The sequence below is a fragment of the Lepus europaeus genome, chromosome 4 (assembly GCF_033115175.1).
Source record: "Lepus europaeus isolate LE1 chromosome 4, mLepTim1.pri, whole genome shotgun sequence".
Taxonomy (NCBI): domain Eukaryota; kingdom Metazoa; phylum Chordata; class Mammalia; order Lagomorpha; family Leporidae; genus Lepus; species Lepus europaeus.
In genome coordinates, this window is record NC_084830.1 from 157,003,657 (window position 1) to 157,024,126 (window position 20,470).

Consider the following 20,470-nt stretch of genomic DNA (forward strand, 5'->3'; position numbering starts at 1 on the left):
TAAGATACTAAGAATTTTTAGAACATAGATACTCAAATTTGCTCATCTCTCCATCTGGTAAATGAAGTCATGGTCTCTTAGGTGCGATTAACTCCACACTTTTACCGGAACCTTGTGTTCTTCCAGATTTGTAACACATCCCTAGGATAGGAAAGGAGAGAGGAGAGAGGAGCCTGGATAAGCCATTGGGGTTATTCTCTGTGGAGTTCAGAAAGGGGTCTAAGCTTGAGTTCTCTTAAGATAACGGTCCCTTATATTAGCTTCTGTGTTTGAACTGAGCAGCAGAAAAATGAAATCTCACAATTCTGTTCGCCCACCTAAGGCCAGCTGTATCGTCAGTATCTAACTCACTGAAAACCTCCTAACATACCTTGAGGTACTACCTACTGCCAAATCCAATTCCATCCCCCTATTCTTTGAAGATTAGTATATATCAAGTAATCAAAGCTATTTACGTCCACCTGTGGTTATAAGACATCCAGAAGAGCTTTCCTCATTTCATGGATTAGGAAATTTATGAGGACTGACCTTTCAAACTGCACGCTAAGTAAATGTCACTCTTTTAAACTGGCAACAAAGAAACTCTTACACAGAGAACCTCGGATGTAAAAATAGTCTTTTCCGCTTCTCACTCCAATCTTCCCAAACACTGCAAGGAACAATACCTTAAATAAAAGCAATAGAAAAGGCTATGAGGTTGGGAAATGATAATCAATAAAGCATATTACATATGAATTCAGTCAACAAATACATTTTGAGATGGCTGCCAAAAGTGATTTCATCAAACACCACAGGAAGAACACCCTGCATTCGGTCCAGAGATAGGCACTCTACAGGAAATAAAATAACAAAGCTTCACATAGCCGGGCTTAGGAGATACATTTGATGTGAATGCTGAACATAACCAAGCAAAACTATTAGAATTTTCGCAACAGGAAGGGAAAGGATATCATTTTATATGTTTGCTCCAGTAAGTAGACAAGTTTAGGATGGCCTAAGAAGAATGCCATCTACTATTCCAGGTGCAAACGACCTTTACCTCCTGTATTCTCATCTGTGAATCTGAGATCCTTGCAGGCAGGGGTTGTCACTCTTGCCCCATCAGCATCTGTACAGTGATTTGGACACAGCGTAGGATGCCATGCGTCTTCAATGTGCGCCACTGAATGACTAAAAATAAACCTGACTAAAAACCTTGTCCTCATGGGAACATTTATACAGCAGACTTGTCTCTCCGACATCGCCTTATCAGCTGTAAATATCCCTTGGGAGGAAAAAGCAGCACCTTGTCTACACGGTCAATGTATAGCACATTTTTAAATGAGGAACTTAAGTAAAATAATCGTATCAAAAAATGAACCCTATGTTCATACGTTAATGTAAAGGCAGTGGTTTCAGGCCAGTTTTTTTAAGTAAAATATTTTAATTTTTTTATTTCTTAACATTTTTTAGTTTATATTTTAAAGAAGACAAAAAGTTTCCATTACTATCATGTACAACCCATTGCTTTGAAATATCTGTACATTATGAAATGACTGGTGAGCTAATTAAAATATGCACTAAATCATGTACTTTTGTAGTGAAGGCTTACTTCTATTAATTTTCACTTTGCCTCATTTTTGCTGAGCACTATCTGCATATGTGAAACCACTTAATCAGCTCAAATGTTCTTGCTCATTTCTTCTTCTCTGACAAGATTCTGATTCTAACACACGTGTGAGTAGCAATCTGTCTTGAACTACCTGTTTTAATAGGCATGAATTTTTTATCAAGTGAGGAAACTCACATTTGTGAGCATCAATTTGCACGTTATTCGGTTCACTAAAAAGGTCAACGTACCACCCTACAAGGGGAAGGGGTTCCATTAAATCCCTAAGTTCCTTCAAAATCAACACCTTACACCTTCTTGTTAGGAAAGTCGATTCAGGAGACGTCATCTGTGACGATATTGCTAATTTAAGAGAAGACACACACTTTACAAATACAAGTTGGTTATTTTTCCATACATATTTTTACATATTTTTATCCATGCTGTACCGTGTTACCATTGAGATTTGTTTTAAGTTTACAAAGAATTCCTGCATGCGGTGGAAATCCACACAGCAAGGCTTACAACACCAGGAAGCTGCGACATCATCTGAGGATGGGGCTCCAAGTGCAAGAGAAGGGATAGGGGCTGAAGATGAGCAGGGCCTGCAGGGGTCAGGTATCAGACCACCCGGCTGGAGCTGTTCTGGGCACTGAGCTCCCCAGCTCAGGAGCCTGCAGAAGGAAGTGTGGAGAGGTTTTTGATACAACTGCCAAGTCGAGGGTTAAGATTTTTATACAGCAGACAATCCTAAGCCATCATCAATTCTGGATTTTGATGAAATGACCAAAGCAATGTTTCTCTGTTGGGTACTGGCAGGATAGCGGGCAAGCAGGTCAGAGGCCGAATGATCAGGTGGATGGGAGAGCACACAGCTCTACTGAGGAGTCTTTGAGGATGACTTTTCAAAGGAATATTTGAGAAAAATGGAAATCACTTGGATAAAAGGCACAAGATGGGAAAGCTAGATACAGATGAAATCTGAAGTTGAGTTATCTGAGCATTTATTGGGAAATAGTATGGAAGAGGTGTTTTAGTATTAATTCTCTCCTTAAGTCCTCTCAGAAAAAACAAATCTGTTAAAAAATTGAGTGCTGTATTTTAAATATCAAGCAAAATATGGTTTTTATTTGATTGAATTTTGAATGTTTAAAGGAAGTGAAAATAAGCCCAAATACTCTGCTTTTGTCATAAAGTATTATTTGAATTGGTAGAAAATAATAGTTATAGAGGATATTTGGGACTATGATTGACAATGTTCACTTATTTCACACTGAAACCATAACAGCATTCAGTTCTCTGCACCTCTGAAGGAACATCACAGAATTATGGATTCAAATATGCTCCAAACTATGATTACAGCAACGCAGTAGTTGGCTGGTGTTTTGTCATATTTTTTTAAATGCCACTGAAAAATGATGTTTTAACCATGAATTTTTCTTTTAAACAAAAGATTAAAGATTTATCCTCTAATTAGAACAAATACTCTTAGAAGATACACAGATTCCTAGTGGTAACACACTTTAATTTCACAAATTACACTCTGAGTGAATTTACTGGTACACAATTCTGAAATGCTAAGCTAACAATGGATATTCTTGAGTATCCTCAGCTAGAAATAAATACGGTGGCTAAAGGCTGTATTAAATACAAGATGCAGCATAGTAAACAGTGTCAAACTTCTCCCACGCAGCTTCTAGCATTGCTGTTGTTAATATTAGTTTCTCTCCATCCCTGTTTAAAGATGGCATTCTACTTTGTGATGCGATTATATGTTCATCAGCAAGTATAGAAAGCAAGTCCATAAAATTGTATAAAGTATTTAAATTACACACCAAAATGATGAACAGGTAAAGATGTGATACATACATAATAGGATAGTACATGCACAGAACGGAAGACTACTGTTTCATAAGCTGGGTCGAAATCTTATCCTTTGCAACAAAATCTGAAGATCATTAAGTGGAATCAGCCAGGCACAGAAAGGTAAGTACCACATGATCTCTCCCCACATACAGTGTATAATACATTGATCTCATGGAAGTTCCAAGTCCAATGGTCTTTGCCAAAGGTTGGGGATGAAAATGGGTGGGAAGTATGGAGTAAGGTTGATTCATGGGTACAAAATGGCAGTAATACGAGAGTAAAAAGTGCTGGATTTCTGTTGCACAGTAGGGTGGTATACACAATGTACTGTTAGTTTCTCCCTCTTATAAAAATCTAGGAGATTTAATTTTCAATTTTTTCACCAGAAGGATGTACTAAATGTTTAATGAGATAGATGCCTGCCTTGACTGGACATTATGTACCATACTCATGTGTTACAGCGTCACATGGTACTCCATAAACGTGTACAATATTTATGACTACTGAATTTTGTTTTCAATAGCATTTTCTATTACTCCTTTGGACATGGTGGTAGGATAACTTCAGCTTCCTCATCAATGATCTTCTCCTCTATCTGGATATAAGGAGATTATGGTGAAGGCGAAGTCCATGTAGCTAGCCTGGGTTGACAGGACACGCAGGGCTGAGGAAGAAGCATCCACAGGACTCTCCAGTCAACCTGTCCATCATTGTGGTATCTCAATACTCCTGTACCGCTCAACGCCTGCTTGGGGGACTCCTTCTCTGGAGTCTCACAGACTAAGAGTGAGGGAAGAGTAACTTGGATTCCTCTAAGGTCCTCAGGAGATCTGGTACCATCATGTGTAGCCTACTGTATCTCAACTAGTAAGAAATAAATTTATTTTTCTCTTATTTTCTATCTTCCACTAACTTCCTCAGTCAAGTTCCAGTTAATGAAAATTTTCAGTTTGATAGATTAGCTGTGCAGAATTCAGGATCCTTGCTCTCAGCAGTCCTGAAGGCAGCAGGGAAGACAGGTTGTGCAGTAGACGGCCTGCTGGCAACTCTGGCCTGCCCAGACACCAGACAGCCAATTCCCAGTGCCACCATCTTTTTCTCATTTGTAAAGAGCAGATAATAGCAGCATCAAAGACGCTGTGTCGTTAGGAAGGAAAAAAAAATCATGTTTTGATGTATAAATATGTGCAAAACACTTAGAAAAGTGTTTGGTATAAAGAAAGACCTTGATTAGGGCTAGAGATCATGTTTGCCACCATGAGTCATAACTCCCTCAAAGCAAACACTGTGTCACTGAGCTAGTTCAAGATTCCCTGTGGTGGTTGGGAGAACTGAAAACTGCATTGCCAAGTTGTGTACAGCCATATCTATAGTTAATAACAAAAGGATGGACACGCTTCTATCAGAGACGGTTCTATAATCTGGATTGTTAGAAGTTCCACAAGGTGGATCTTTTCTTATTTTTAGCTCTATGGTCAACGTTACATAGAGGAAATTCACAAATGAAATACTAGTGGATGACAGTGACACTTTCAGGGGCAATGACATGAACACAGAACTTCTCAGGGAAAATAAGCAAAATAAGAGTCATTGATCTGGGGGTGGGTGAGGGGAAAGGGGAGGCTGTTGATACAATACAGGAGAAAATGAGGTTGGCATTATTCAACAGCTCATTCATTTTAGATGGTAGCTAAATTGCCTGAAATCCCTTTCCACATTCTGCAAAGATCAAACACATTAAGAATGTCAAAACAACATTAGGTAACCCCTTCCAAGTGTCAAAATAACTGCTCAGAAGAAAGGAAAGATTTCCAAAGTTCAGGTCGAGGAAGAACACAATTAAATGCTGATGTTGTGGAAAGAAAAATCATGGGCATTAGGCAAGCCCAGAACTTGCTATGGTTTGCATTTTGGTAAAATAGTGAAAGTGAGGTACTGTATTTCCAGCTTAAAACCTATTATATTCATCAGTAATAAAACAGCAAAACTATAATATAGAGGTGTTGCTATATTAGTCTACCTAGCTTGGGCCATCTAAAAGGACAGTGTAAGCATTATTGCCTTCCACTTTCCCTTAGTCTTCACAGAAATCTACCCATACTGATTCCACGACATTTTCAGAAGAGAGGCATCTTCAAAACCTATGTTTCACTTTGGTTTTTCCCCTCTAATATCAGCGTAAGAAAATCCAAGGGCTTTACATGAAATGACACCTCATATAACTGCTGCTCCACTAAGATGTAGGTAACTGAAGTTTAATTTCAACACTGCTGTGAGCCCTGCTGGTGGCACAACATCTGTCATTACTTCAGTACCGTGCAACTTGAGTGATTCTAAAACGACAAAGTGTTTACTTTAAAGACTTAATTATGGTGTCCCCACTACACACTGACCCAGAAAATATCATATGGTTTTAGGATAATGTCTAGTAATTGTCCCATTCCTTGCACTTTACATAATTATGCGACAGAAGTTTATAGCTCATAAATCATCTCCTCACTTAGAAAACTTCACTGAGTTTTTATTATCGCAAAACTGACTACCAACAGAGAAGAGCAAGAAGCAGAATCTTCAGGATAATTATAGAACTTGACTTGCATTCCCGTATATATCCCATGGGAAGAAAGTCAAGGCAGTGACTCATGAGTTGATAACACCATTCCCAGTGCAATTATATGTAGAACTGCTCAGAATTTTCTTCATGGAGTACCTAAAAAGAGCTAAAGTTAGAATTTGTAGATGCAAGACTCAGATACTTTCAGGGACTGTGTGTGGCTGCCAAAAGGTAAGCAATGATCCATCTGATTAAAGTATATATCACAGTGCCTTCTTCTTTTGTTCACTAAACATTGAGCGCACAGTTTATAATTCAACCACAAGATATCTGAGGTACATTAGATTACTTTTGCTCATAGCAGATTAATTCTTTTTAAAATTTTATTAAACTAATGATGTAGGGTATAGATAAAACATAAATTGGAAAAGTGGGAAATTTTTCCTTTTGCATATGCTTGTATTTTTGTGAAGATATTTTTATCATTTAAAAATTTATATTTATGGGAAAAGCAGAGAGCTAGAGAGAGAGCGAGCGAGCGAGAGAATCATCCATCTGTTGGTACACATCCTAATGGATACAACAGTCAGATCTGGCCCAGGTAGAAGACTAGAACTAGGAATTTCATTCCAGACTCTGACTCAGGTGTCAAGGGCCCAGGTAACTGGGCCTTCATGCACTATCTTCAAAGGCACATTTGCAGGAAGCTGGGTTGGAAGTGGAGCATCCAGGATCCAGACTGGCACTCCAATATGTGATGCCAGTGTTGCAAGAGGCAGCTTAACTCACTGGACCACAGCATCAGCCCTGAAGATATTTTTCTATTTAGACTAAGAGTAATATAAAACAAACAGTTACACTTCTTTTCATAATTACTATTCCTACTGGGTGGTAAAGGATAACTTTGGTCAGCTTTCACTTTCTTCTTGCCTTTTATTAGAAGATATAGAGATATAATAATGGGTACAAATATAACCTCCAAAATGGGCCCAACTTTGTCTAAGCTAAAAAGTCCATAAACACTTCCTATTACAGTTTCATTACTGAGGGCTCTGTCTTTCAAGATGCATTCTATTTTTACACTATGTATTGATGGTGTCATGAGCTGTGCAATACCATTTTACATTCTGTGAGAACACCACCTGCATGTGTGGTTATACTGTAGTGCATTCTCTATGTAGATAAAAGTGTTCAATTGCCTATTATTGGGGAGAGCAACGTGGTACAGCAGGTTAAGCTGCTACCTGCGATGCCAGCATCCCATGTGAGCGCCTGTTTGTGTCCTGGATGCTCCACTTCTGATCCAGCTCCCTGCTAATGAGCCAGGGAAGGTAGCATAAGAGGGACCAGCACTTGGGCCCCTGGCACCCATGTGAGAGACCTATTTGAAAATCCTAGCTTTGGATTGGCCCATCCTGGGTCATTGAGAACAGTTTAGAGAATGATCCAACATACTGAAGATCTTTCTCTTTCTGTCAATCTCCTGTGCTCTCTGTAATTCTGCTTTTCAAATATATATATATATATATATATATATATATATATATATTTAAAAAAGCCAATTATTTTAAAAAGTGGCTGCCCTTAAGGAGTTGAGAAAACAATTTCTGTTTGGGGTATTTAGGAGGAAAAAACTATGCTATGTTTTATGTTGACTTAGTGGATAACATACAGAGCTTATATTTCAAGAAAATTTTGAAATCAACGTTGACTGATTATAAAACTGCACTACCACTTATGATACTTCAGGTTTCCAGGCAAATATTACAATGCTCTATGACAATTGCTTTCCAAAGTCTTAAAGTTTGTGTGTAAGAAAACATAGTATGTGTATATAACATAGCACATGTATTCATACAGGTGATATATACACACACACATACATATACACGTATATATGTAGAGGCCTGTCACTGAATGTTTCAAATCTGATAGTTGATCAAGGAAACGTCAGTGCAATTCATTCCATATAGTAGTCAAAGAATGAGATAGTCTGGAGTAAATATACTCAACGCAAAATCCCAAATACTCCTGTAATCTAAGAGTTATGTTAGCTACAAACAAACTGTAATGCAGAGCAAGGCCAATTATTGTAACATCTCTGGCGTCCCATTTAATTCACCTTCCCAGGTCAACAGTTAATTATAACTATGATGAATACAGACGGGTGTTATTTTGGTACACGTAACCAATTGCAAATAAAGTGATGGCCTTTTGTGGAGAAGCTTTGCCCATGCTTTGAGGAAGGGAGGATATGGACTTCTGAGGTTATTTCTAGGTATTTGGCTCAATGGAATGACGGGACTTACCCAACTTGCTTTAGTGAACACCAGTTAAGTCTGTGGATGACACATGGTTGCTGGAAAACTCTACCTTGAGATTCAGCTTGGCACACACTGCCAATAGTTTGGGTCTCTCACTGTGGGGTCATCGTTGGGGCACAGTAATTGGTTGCAGAAGGAAAATTGACTTAAGGGACAAAAGTGAGTATCTGCTATGATGGATTATAACTTCAAATGGTCCAGCACTTGATGGGTAGCAGGAGGAAACTATTTAAATCGAGAAAGATGATGAAACCCTAGGTTTATTTGCACCAAAACTAAACACGTGCATTAAAAAGTTAAGAACACATTATTTTGGTATTCAATAAGTCCATTATTTATTTATTATTTATATACCTGGCCCATGTCTGTTAAACATACTGAAAGTACAGTTAATAAATTTTAGAATATGGCATTTCTTGATGATTGTCCGTATGTTTTGTAACACTCTGAAAAGTTGAATTATTCTGTTTATATTGTCTTCATATCCAACCCGTAAAGAACAAAAGCAGGGAGAGTCAACGTTTAACATAACATTCTCTGGTTTTCACTCATTTAACTGTTCCTTTAAAAAATAAACCCTATTTTCTCTCTGTATTTTGCCTAAAATACATTAATATAAATAGAAAGTTGTTTAAAACTTTATTCCAAATTACCATGGTATAGAGCCCGAGAAAGCCAAAGAATAAACCATAAAGACTGCCAACACCCTTTGCAGCAGTAAAATAGTAAAATTTTAAGTTTTGGTATCAAAAGTCAAACATCCAAAAAGGTTGCTGTACCCTTTATCAAGTTGCACAGTAAACACATTTCTCCTAAACAGAACCCCTCTACCCTTCCCACTTAATGTACCAAACTTATCCAGGCACCTGTTTCATCAGAAATCCAGGGGAGATGAATGAACTCATTCCCAAGAAAATGTTTCAGGGCAAAAAATTTCAGTTCAAATCAATATAGTGAGGAACTGCACTTGGCCCAGGAGTGGGTAAGTTTTCTTAACTGACAAATGAAACCGAAGAGGACTTTGATTTGACATCTGGTAGAAAGGGCTCCCACTCTTTCTTCTATGGACCAACAAGGGACTCTGGCATATTTCAACTATGGGGTTGGGGAGATGCTTAAGGCTGATACTGAAGTATCGCTATTTTCCCTCTGCTATTCTCCTGTAAAGGTGGGCTATCCAGGGAGGCAGAGAGCTTGCTGATCCAAGAGACAAAGTATCTCACAGTCCCAGTGATGTAAGGGGTGTGGTGTATCCTGGAAACCTACAAGTGTGGGGAGGGTCTGCAGGGCAACATGGGAGGGAGGAATACACAGACGCTTCTGGAAGTGTTGCAATGGAGGACATAACATGCAAATGTGCAAAATTCCATTGAAAGCGTGGAATATGATATTTAATGCAGAAAGCTCTACCACAGACTCACTGTGATTCCGGCTCCTGTCGCAGTTGCTTCCCATTCTGATGAACATTAACACTGCATTCAATGAACCACAAAATAGATTCTAATTCTGAGGAACCTTTGGTATCACCATTAACTCCTACTGTTTATTGACATAATGATATTTCCATAGACCAAAATATTTTATTACACATATAGCTGAACATAGAATTCATAACTGTATAGTATAGAAAATAATCTCTTTGTATTATCCTCAGCATTTAATAATGCAAAACTAGTGACAAACATCTCTAGGAATAAAATAGTAAAATAGTCCTTCCATATTAAAACTTCTTATTAAAAAACTTTGGACCAAAGTTAAGAGTGTGATGTGATTTTAATGCATAGATGAGTTGGGCATGAATAAAATGAATCAGATCCCATCTCTTGCAGTGCATCAAAAATTTTTAAATCTGCAGGCCACAGTTTGTCAAAGGTCAATCACAAGAACAGTGCATTCGGGTTTCCTTTTTCCTTATTCTGCAATTTTTGATGATTCGACATCCAGAACAATGTATACCCAGGATAGAAGCAATGTACTACATACTTACCAGGTGATTTTTATGCCACTTTGCTGAATGCAGGATTAATATATTTGGGCTTTTTATTGCTTGAGTAGAAAGTGCTCATTATTTATCATTTTATGTTTATAACAGAAAATAAAAAAAACAAAAGTTTTTTTTTTCTTTTTTTTTTAAATGGCATACATCACACTGTGGTAGTGGTTGACTTTCTCAAGATCGTCTTCTGTGGTTTTGGTGCAGTGGGAGGAGGCACAGTTGCAGGTCTCAGAGGGGGGAAGCTGTTACTGTGGCTTATTCCCAGGCCCCCGTTTTCTAGCGGGAAAGGAGGGATGTGGGGTGGAGGAGGGAGGGGCCGGCCTTGGTGCAGGCCCTTCCCTGGCAGGTGGACAGGTTCGCCGTGTGCGTGGACCTCCCTGTGTTTTCTATTGTACCGGGTGTCACAGTCAGGGCAGTAGCCATGGTACTGCACTTTCTCATTAAACCGGACTCGTTCCCGAGGCCCTGCCTGGGGACACCTGTCTTTTTCAGGTCTGTGCGTCAGAGGCTGCCCAGGGGCCTTGTCCAGGTTACTGGTGGGTACGCAGCAGATATCTCCATTTGGAATTCGGTTGGGTCCCCCTGGCAAGCCTCCGTTTCTGAGCAGGGTGCCGTTGGTCTTCACAGGGTTCACAGTGGGCAACGCCCTCGGGGGCTCCTCGCACTTCACAGGTGTCAACCTAGGAGGAGGCGGTGGAGGGTTGGGCTTTCTCAGGACCGTGAGGATGGCCGAGGGCTGTGCTGGGGGCCTAATGAGCGGCGCGTTGGCCTGCACTTTGATCTTCTCTATGCTGGAGGCCGTGGTGCCGCTGGAGCTGCTGTTGAGCGTGTCCGTTTTGGAGCTGTCCGTCATCTCATCCTCCAGCTGTAGGTCAGAGGTCAAGGTATCAATCTGGTCAACCACCTGGTGGAAAGGACAAGGTCATTGTGTTGAAGAATAACCCAAAGCAAAACAGGCAAGATACAGTTTCTACCTGTCTGGCTGTAACCTGCTAGAGGGTCTGTGACGGACCCTGAGCTGCGCATTCCAGTGCTGCTTCATGCTCCACACAAACAGTGTACATCACACAAAGTCCACCTGCTTCATCCCTGGGCGCCAGCTGCCTAGCACCGAGTGCGCTCTGAGTGCACACAGCCGAATTCTGACTCTGCTGTATTCACCAAAGGTGGGATTTTCATGCAAGACTACAAGTGATTTTTAAAGACAAGAGGAAGGGCCTCCTCTTCTGAGCAGCATGTGAAAAAGCCACGGGAGAAGACTGCTTCTGGGAGCCAGATAATCGATCTGACATTAGTAATGGTTGTGTTTTGAGCCTTGTTAGCCAGCAGGAATCAGTCCAGCCCACCACCTTCAGTCCCTCCTAAATAACTGTCCATCTTCAATCCATTAATATGTGTCTTTTTATTGATGCTCTCAAATCACTCTGGTCTTGTTTTGTGCCCTCTTAAAGGTCAATCTGCTTCCTGCCACAGGATGTTTGCACATGCTCTTACTCCTCCTTGAAATGCTCTCACCTCTGCCCTTTGTCCAGTTAACTCCTAAACAGCTTCAACATCTTAACTCAAGAGTCACTCAAGAAGCAAGGCTTCCCCAGCCTACTGAAGTTAGTTATTAAAGAATTCATTAACTGTAACAAGGAATTGTGTTTCCTGTATCCAAAACATTCATTGCAATTTAAGTCTCAGATTTAGTGTGATCACTGGAATGATGTTTCTCTTCTGAATGACAGTATCAGCAGGAGCGGGGCCCTTGTCTGACCTCTCGTATTCTATGGGGCTGATACACTGACTGGTAGGACAAGCAGCAAAGTATCTGGTGAGTGGATGCAGCAAAGGCAACGTCTTCTTTCATTCAGTTCACGTGAGAGCCAATGAGATATTCACTTCCGCTTGATTTCTGGTGATGCTTTGTTTTAGAACTTGGTCATTTATACTAGAAGAAAGTAAGAGGAAAGGACTTCTCCACCAAATACCAGAGCTGGTAGGGGGATGTATAAGGACTGTGAGTGGCAGAAGGGGAGTTCGGCTCCTGAGGCGTGCGGGGCGTTGGACCTGGGTGCCTTTTAGCACACAAAAAATCTGCAACAAAGGAGACTGCTCATTGGCTGTGAGGGGAGTGAAGCTTGTTCTCAGAGGTGCATAAATGCTGCCTAGATCCATGACAGGTTGATCGCTCCTAGTTGACTTTAGATTTTTTTATGCTACTATTTTCTGAGTTCCCATGACATGCCCAGAACATACAAAGCAAAAAATGAGACAGCACCAACATGGGGCAGGGAATCTAGTGGGAGGGTGTAACTTCCAGTCCTCAAACAAGCAACGGGTAATGGCCCCAAGCACACTGGAGCATCCAACATGCTGAGAGAGGACCCCACCAGCAGGTGCGCGGGGCAGTTCCCAAGAAAGTGGGGGCCTGGAAAAGAGCCAGAGCAGCTCCTCTGATGAAAAGGGTGCCCCCTTGAGTGGCTGGAAGGCCCCTCTGATGCAAGGGCACTCAGAGAGGAGGCTGCGGGATCTCGAAGCAGCCAATGCTGGGAGAACCCTTGTGTTGTGACAGAAAACTATTGTATGTCTGTTAAGAGCTCCAGTCGAGAGACCATGAACTAGGATTTTTGAGAACAGAAGCCTCCTCTAGTTTCAAACAGGAAAAAATAAACAAAAACCTTCACCCAGACATACTGTGATGAAACTGGAAAACCATGATGAAAGTTTTACAACAACAGGACACACACCAAATATTTATAGAGTAATAAAATTAGGTTAACAGGAGATTTTTCTCACAGGTAATGGAGACCCCAAGACAATTTAGAAACATGCCTAATATTGAAAGAAAAGGACTGGAAATGCTCCACAGCTGAACTCTCAGGCAAGATGAGAGAAACAGGCACTCAGACAATGAAGCCCGGCTGAGTGTACATCTTACGGCTCAGATTCAAAGTGCTGATCAACGACAACGCAGCATGAAAGGTAAACATCAGAGGGAAAGACCAGAATGCAGGAAAAAAGATGAACCAAGAAACTGCTATACCAGTGAATCAACATGAGTACTGGGTACAAAAGCAATACAGTACTGAGTAATTTGAGAGAGGGCTACAAAAATGGGAAACTGAAGCAACATGGAAAAACAATGTCTGCTCCTAGGACAATCCAGTTAGAGCATCTGAAGGCCACTGCATTATTTTTATATAAGGAAAATTAGTACCTATGTGAGACTGATTCACTTTAGGTCTCATTCAGTCAAGGATGAGTGTGAAAAATTATAGGGTAAGTACAGAAAGAATGGACTCAAAATGTTAACTTTCAAAATAATGTGAGGAATAAAAAAGCAAAGACAACTCCATCAAAAAAAGTAAAATGAAAAAAAACCTCAAAAAATAATTTGGATGTATGTCTAACTGAGGAAAGGGTTTTAGCCCTGCAGTTTTAGATGCTTGTGTCCAATAAGCTATATTGTAGGACCTGGATCTGACGCCTGCTGTAGCTCCTGACCCCAGCCTCCTGGTGACGCAGACCCTGGAGGGCAGCGGTAACGGGGTAAGCGGTTGGGATCCTGCCAGTCATGCGGGGCAGGGGCACCTGCACTGAGCTTTCAGCTCTTAACTTTGGCCCAGCCCAGTCTTGGTCATTGTGGGCATTTCGAGGAAAGGACTGGTGGATGGGAGCTCTCTTTCTCTGTCTCAAATAAATAAACCAATAAACAAACATTTAAACAGTTCAAAACAATTTATTCAAAAATAATGACTACTGTCAAACAGACACAGAGATCAAATATAAAGTACAAATAAGAGGCAACAGACAAGTAACCACATCCACGGGTACCAAACGAAATGTTGTATGTTGAATCTTCTGTTCTCAAACATTGATGGAGACAGAACAGAGAGGCACACACACGCATACACACACATACGTCCTTAACAAAAATTAGGTAAAATGGTATGAGTGAGCAATGCACACAAGGTAAACAATGAATTTCCAAAAGCCACACAAATTTACCCCAAATCTCCCTGGTCTCTGAAGTAATGTAAATTGAAGGAAAATGAGATGGTTTGGTAAAAACAAAACAGTCTTGATAATCACATTTTTTGGTGATGATGTGGAAAATGGGAACCTTATACGTTGCTAAAGGAAATGCAAACTCAGCCAGTTCAGAGAACTTTCTAAACAGCAGCCTAGAAATGGCTAAGACACATACCTTGTGGTACCGTTCTTTCAGTCACAAAGCCTCAACCACTCTGGGGAAACACTAACCCATGTTCATGGAGCAAAGAAAACCCAAGGATGTTCCCTGCAGCTTTTGTTTGATTTGGCCTTAGCTAAATATTAAATGCAACCTCAATATGTATTCATAAGTAATGGGCTAAGTAAATACAGAGTAGATAAAAGGAAAGCTCTACAGCTGCAGGTATAGGCAGTGCTAAATCTCAAAAATCCCATTAGTAGGAGGCTAGCATGTTGGTGCTGCAGGTTAAGCCTCCGCTTATGATGCCAGCATCCCATATCAGAATGCTAGTCAAGTCATGGCATCACTGATTCTGATCCAGTTTCTTAATTATGTGCCTAGGAAGACAGCAGAAGATGGCCCAAGGACTTTGGCTCCTGTCATCCATGTCGGAGACCTGCCTGGAGTTCCTGGATCATCCTTTTGGATTGGCCCAGAACTGGCTGCTGCAGGCATTTGAGGAATGAACCAGCAGACAGAAGATGTCTCTCTTTCTGTTTCTCCCTCTTTCTCAGTCACCCTGCCTTTCAAATAACTAAATCTTAAAAAAATATTTTTAAAAGTTATAAAAATATATCCAGTATGTTTACATTACTTATATAGAAACACATGTAGTCCATTTTATGACATGAAAATAGATAATTCACAATAAATACAGGCAAGGAGGAAAAGAAATGGATGTTGGGGTTCATCAGCTACATAGTCAACACATTCAATTTCTTTTAAACTTGATATAAAGTAAATGTAGAGATTTAACAATCTTAATGATATCTGTGCTGATTTTGTTACGTGTGTGATATTTTATAATCAGGAAATATAATTTGAAATAAGCTTTACTGACTATAATTAAGCTGTAAAACATGTTAAAAGATACATATATGTAACACCATGCTTATTATACAGATACAGCTATCAAAGAGTTGTTTATTTTTCATACTTTTGCAAGCACAGCTATGTACACTAAGTTAGCAAACACCCTGCATACCATACACCACCATGAACTAGTCCTCGGCTCTTTTGACCTGTTCATCTGCACTTTGTTCCCCCAATTATAGGCTTTTTGAGATTTAACCACTGTCTTTCCCTATACATTTGATCTATTTTTAAAATACATTCACATGTAAATAAGTTCATTTTTCTTTCCTTGTCTGACTTATCACTTAGCATAATGTCCTCCAGTTCCTTCCATATGGTGGCAAATGGCAGGATCTCTTCCTTTCTTAGGGCTGAATAATAAATATTTAACACTAGTTAAATAAAGTAAGGAAGAAATAAAAGAAGGAATCCTTACAGATGCCATGTGGAGAACATATTGCAGGGTGCTGCAGTTTACTTACTTGGCCAGTTAGAGCCGACTGCAGCCAAGTGGGAGAGGAATATATTAGCCAGACAGGGGACCCACTGAGTCCTTACCATTGCAAGCCTCTGTTTCTGCTTAAGCAATTTCTAAGTACCACACTGAAACTGAAGGAATAACAATCATAGTCATGATGGAGTTAGTGAGGACACAAAATGAAAGAAAGTGGGTCTGGAAGGATAATTTCTGGGGAGGCATTTGGAGAAGAGAAGGCAGCACGACATCAATCATAGGAACTCAGCCTAAGGAAAAATGTCAATCTCAAACTTGACAGGTCGTTTGTCCAAGTGATTGTGGCTACCAAGGTTGTGGAGGTTCCTGCTAATGCAAGCAAAGCAGGAAGAATTTTAAAGAACAACGACCAATGCTGTGGATGACTCCTAGAGGCTTTTCCTAGCCACCCATAGCAGGAAACCATGGTTAACCTGTGGGATCTTGCAGAATAAGGATCAATGTAACATAGAAATCACACAAGCTCAAGGTTTTCACGTCTGGGAAAAGACCGCTAATTGTTTTCATAACAGAGAAGGAAGTGGATTTATAAGAATTTAAGTGATTATCAGATCTTGGTTCTTTGTGGGAATCAAAACCTAGTTTATATTTCTCTGATATATCCTAAAACATGAAGAATGAAATAAAGACCTTGTAAGGGTGTTTTGGAGACTGGAATTCAGGAAAAAATGAAATAAAGGCCCTGTAAGGGTGTTTTGGAGACTGGAATTCAGGGGAAATGAGCTCTTTTTCTGTGCTCCCTCTGGGCTACAACTGCACAACGTACAGGACTTGATTCTTCAGTGCACTCCCCTCAGATGCCATAAGCCTTTCCATTGCCCTGGCCTTGCACACAGCACACGGACCGCACCACACAGGTACTTAATAATCTGCTTAGGAAAACATTTTAATAAGCAGAGCCTGAGAGAAAAGTCATTTCTCGTCTTATTTCTACCCCTAACCAGCTTTCTGGGGTTGGGTCTGATTTTTAACATCTTCAGCCCCAACGGGAACCAGCTGGCACACAGGGATGGAGAAGGCAGGGGCAGAGGAAGGTAGGGAGTTATTGAGACCCGGTAGAGTCTTCCTTCATGACCTGACCATGAAAACCTTGCTCCAAGGCTGTGCACCAAGGTCAAGTCAGTCCAAGTCCTAAGCAACTAAGACAGGTAGAGAGTTTAGATGTATGTTTACCTGAAGTGGTTGTCCATAGGTCTCTAAATGTATTGAAAATCATTCTAAATCCCACTTTTGTATTTGTTCTGAATCCTACTTTTGAATTTAACTTAAAAACAGAGAAGAATATACTTTAATTGCCTTAACAACACGGAAAACCTTCCTTTAATATGAGTCAATCTTTCTCTAGGGCGTCATCATCAACATGCTTAACCACAAGAATTTCAGTTGCAGAGGCCAGCACCGTGGCACAGCCACTTCAGCTGCCATCTGCAACATTGCAGTTCTCATCCACACTGCTTGGCTTCTGATCCGGCTCCCTATTAACGCACCCGGGAAAGCAGCAGAACATGGTCCTGGTTCTTGGGATGCTGCAACCCATGGGGGAGACCCAGATAAAGTTACTGGCTCCTGGCTTGAGCCTGGCCCAGCACCAGCAGTTGTGGCCACTGAGGTGTCAATCAGTATATGGAAAAGCTCACTCTGCGGTCCCTCTGCCTTTCAAACAAACAAACAAACAAACACATCTTTTTTTTTATTTTTTTAACTTTTATTTAATAAATATAAATGTCCAAAGTACAACTTTTGGATTATAGCAGCTTTTTCCCCCCGTAACCACCCTCCCACCCGCAACCATCTCATCTCCCACTCCCTCTCCCATCCCATTCTTCATCAAGATTCATTTTCAATTATCCTTATATACAGAAGATCAATTTAGTATATACTAAGTAAAGATTTCAACAGTTTGCACCCACACAGAAACACAAAGTATAAAGTACTGTTTAGTACAAACTTAATAGAGGAAATAGAGGAATTTAACACAAAAAGTTAATCTTCATAACAAAATTTATGGATTATTCTATTATCTTTAAGAATGATTTATGAAAACAACCACATTTTGATTATGTGACACCAACAGCAAAGACCTGAAAAGAAAAAAAAAAGTGTGAGCCATAGGAATGATAGAACTAGAAATGTGCCAGGGATTCCAGTTCAATCCCATCAAGGTGGCATGTACCAATGCCATTTTACTTGTTAAAGTGATCAGTTTAAGTTCATAATTGATCAAAAAGATAGGATTAAGTATCAAAGGGATTACATAAATAAGGTCAGTGTCCACAAATAATATTTGATAGAATTAAAAAGGAGAGAACGATGCTACATGGGAAGCAGGATACACAGCAGACTCATAGAATGGCAAATGCCCTAAACAGCACTCTGGCCTCAAAATCAGCCCTTAAGGCATTTGGATCTGGCTAAAAAGCCCATGAGAGTTCCACAGGCGTGAAAAACCAAGATACTGTGGCAAAAAAAAAAAAAATGACCTAAATGAAAGATCTCTGTGAGTGAGATCCTAGTGGAAAGAACGTGCCATCAAAGAAGGAGGGACCTTTCTCTGAAGGGAGGAGAGACTTCCACTTTACTATGGCCTTGTCTAAATAAGATCGGAGTTGGTGAATTCAAGAGGCTTCCATAGCCTTGGCAGCTCATGACAAGAGTCTCGGGTGATTACTGACGTCATAAATAAGTGTCAATTGTTAAATCAACAACGGGCATCACTGTGCACTTACTCCCCATGTAGGATCTCTGTCCTTAATGTGTTGTACTATGCAAATTAATGGTAAAACTACTATCCAAACAGTACTCTATACTTTGTGTGTCTGTGTGGATGCAGTCTGTTGAAATCTTCACTTAGTATATACTAAATTGATCTTCTGTATATAAAGATAATTGAAAATGAATCTTGATGAAGAATGGGATGGGAGAGGGAGTGGGAGATGTGACGGTTGTGGGTGGGAGGGAGGTTATGGGGGGAAAAGCCACTACAATTCAAAAGTTGTACTTTGGAAATTTATATTTATTAAAGAAAAGTTGAAAAAAATAAAACAGTGAAAGACATCAAAATGTTAAAAAACAAAAACCCTTATGACATGGAAAAAAAAGAAAAAGAATGATTTATGAAAACAACCACATTTTGATTATGTGACACCAACAGCAAAGACCTGAAAAGAAAAAAAAAAAAAAACAAAGTGGGAGCCATAGGAATCTTTGCCATAAGAACCATCCACAGCACAAGGAGTCTTTTCTGCCTTGGGTCACAGTCCACTGGAAGCAGGTAAAAGCTCTACCTTCTCATTATTGTGTGGTAATATTCAGTAACCAAGCCCAAATGCCACGGCACAAAAACTTTGTCCAGTGGGGGTGGGGCGATATACAGGATAGCAACTGGTAGACCCAACCAGGCCCTTTCCTAGAGGAGTTTAAGCCCAACAGAGTAGAATCAATAATGAGGGTTTTCCAACATGCAGACAGGATGGCCAACGTGCCCTAGGCTCACATTCGTAACTCACACACCTCACTTCCATTTTGGACATTACATCAGATTTTGAAAGTATCTATCTACCTACCTATTTAGGTCTATTCATATTTATTTATTGACAAGATTAAAAAAAATTCATCATACAGCATGCAACACTGTGTTCTGACTGATGGATCACAACACTCGTTATATACTGCAGAAGAATTTGTTGCATGAAAAATGTCTGTAGTTATTTTATGGGTGGTAAAAGTATACCAAATTGCACTTGTGCAAATGGAAACATTTAAACTCTTCCAAAATTTGGTTAATTTTTTATGCAGAAGAATGTTTAAGAACTTTCTGAACAGTGGTGACTTGGGCCTTTCTGTAGTATGGAAGGGGCCCAAAGGAAGGAAGCTAGAAATGCCATGGCTTGCCATAGCTGTCTTTGGATGTCTTGAGCAACCATTTTCTAGCTAACAATCTGATTGTGAAGAGATGAGGACATGCTCATCTGGGACATCCTAAACACTATCATAATATCTGTTATTTACTCTCCTTTACCTTGGTATCCTTGATAGAGTATATAATGGAGATAACGACAGTAACCTAGGTTATAATTGTCACAAACCCAGACACTAACTCTGTGCTGTGCTACCCTTAGGGTGTGGCCTCCAGTTCCAAGTTCAAGTTCAAGGCTAGAGCTCCTTCATGTATGCCTGTAAAAATGAGACAGAAATGGATTGGGGAAGGCACATCTGCTCCTTTTTAAGGAGTAGTTTCAAAAGTAATATATTTTATTTAATTACATCTCACCAGTCAAAATTAAGTCATGTAGATTCAAGGAAGGTAGAAACAGTAGGATATTATCTGCAATTCAATATCCAGTGGAAACGAAGACTGATTTTTGAAGTCTGTGGAAAAGGTATATTTTAAGAAAAATGCAGTTTTCTAATTTTTGAATCTACATATACTTACTTTAAATCTATTTTCCATGGGCTATTTGTAGAACTTTCTGATGGCTGTTTTACAAAATAAGAGAGAACTGTACTCCAAAGAACGGGCCTCCTCTGAAACAGCCTAAAACAAACAACATCCGG

At 40.0% G+C, this 20,470-nt stretch overlaps 1 protein-coding gene across 3 annotated transcripts in view; it reads right to left on the reverse strand.

Moving 5' to 3' along the window:
- PRR16 (proline rich 16) overlaps positions 1 to 20,470 on the reverse strand; it is a 297,143-nt gene that overhangs the window by 94,395 nt on the left and 182,278 nt on the right. The window contains exons 2-3 of one of the 3 annotated variants that reach the window (XR_009865761.1): positions 10,320 to 11,232; positions 622 to 665 (exon numbers count right to left, since the gene is read on the reverse strand). Coding sequence is in view for 1 of the 3 variants with exons in the window: in XM_062189270.1 (XP_062045254.1) it covers positions 10,477 to 11,232 (756 nt within the window). In the remaining 2 variants the exon portion in view is untranslated. Of the gene's footprint in view, positions 1 to 621; positions 666 to 8,650; positions 11,233 to 20,470 lie in introns of those variants that run through there. The other 2 variants (XR_009865760.1, XM_062189270.1) reach the window with 2 other exon arrangements.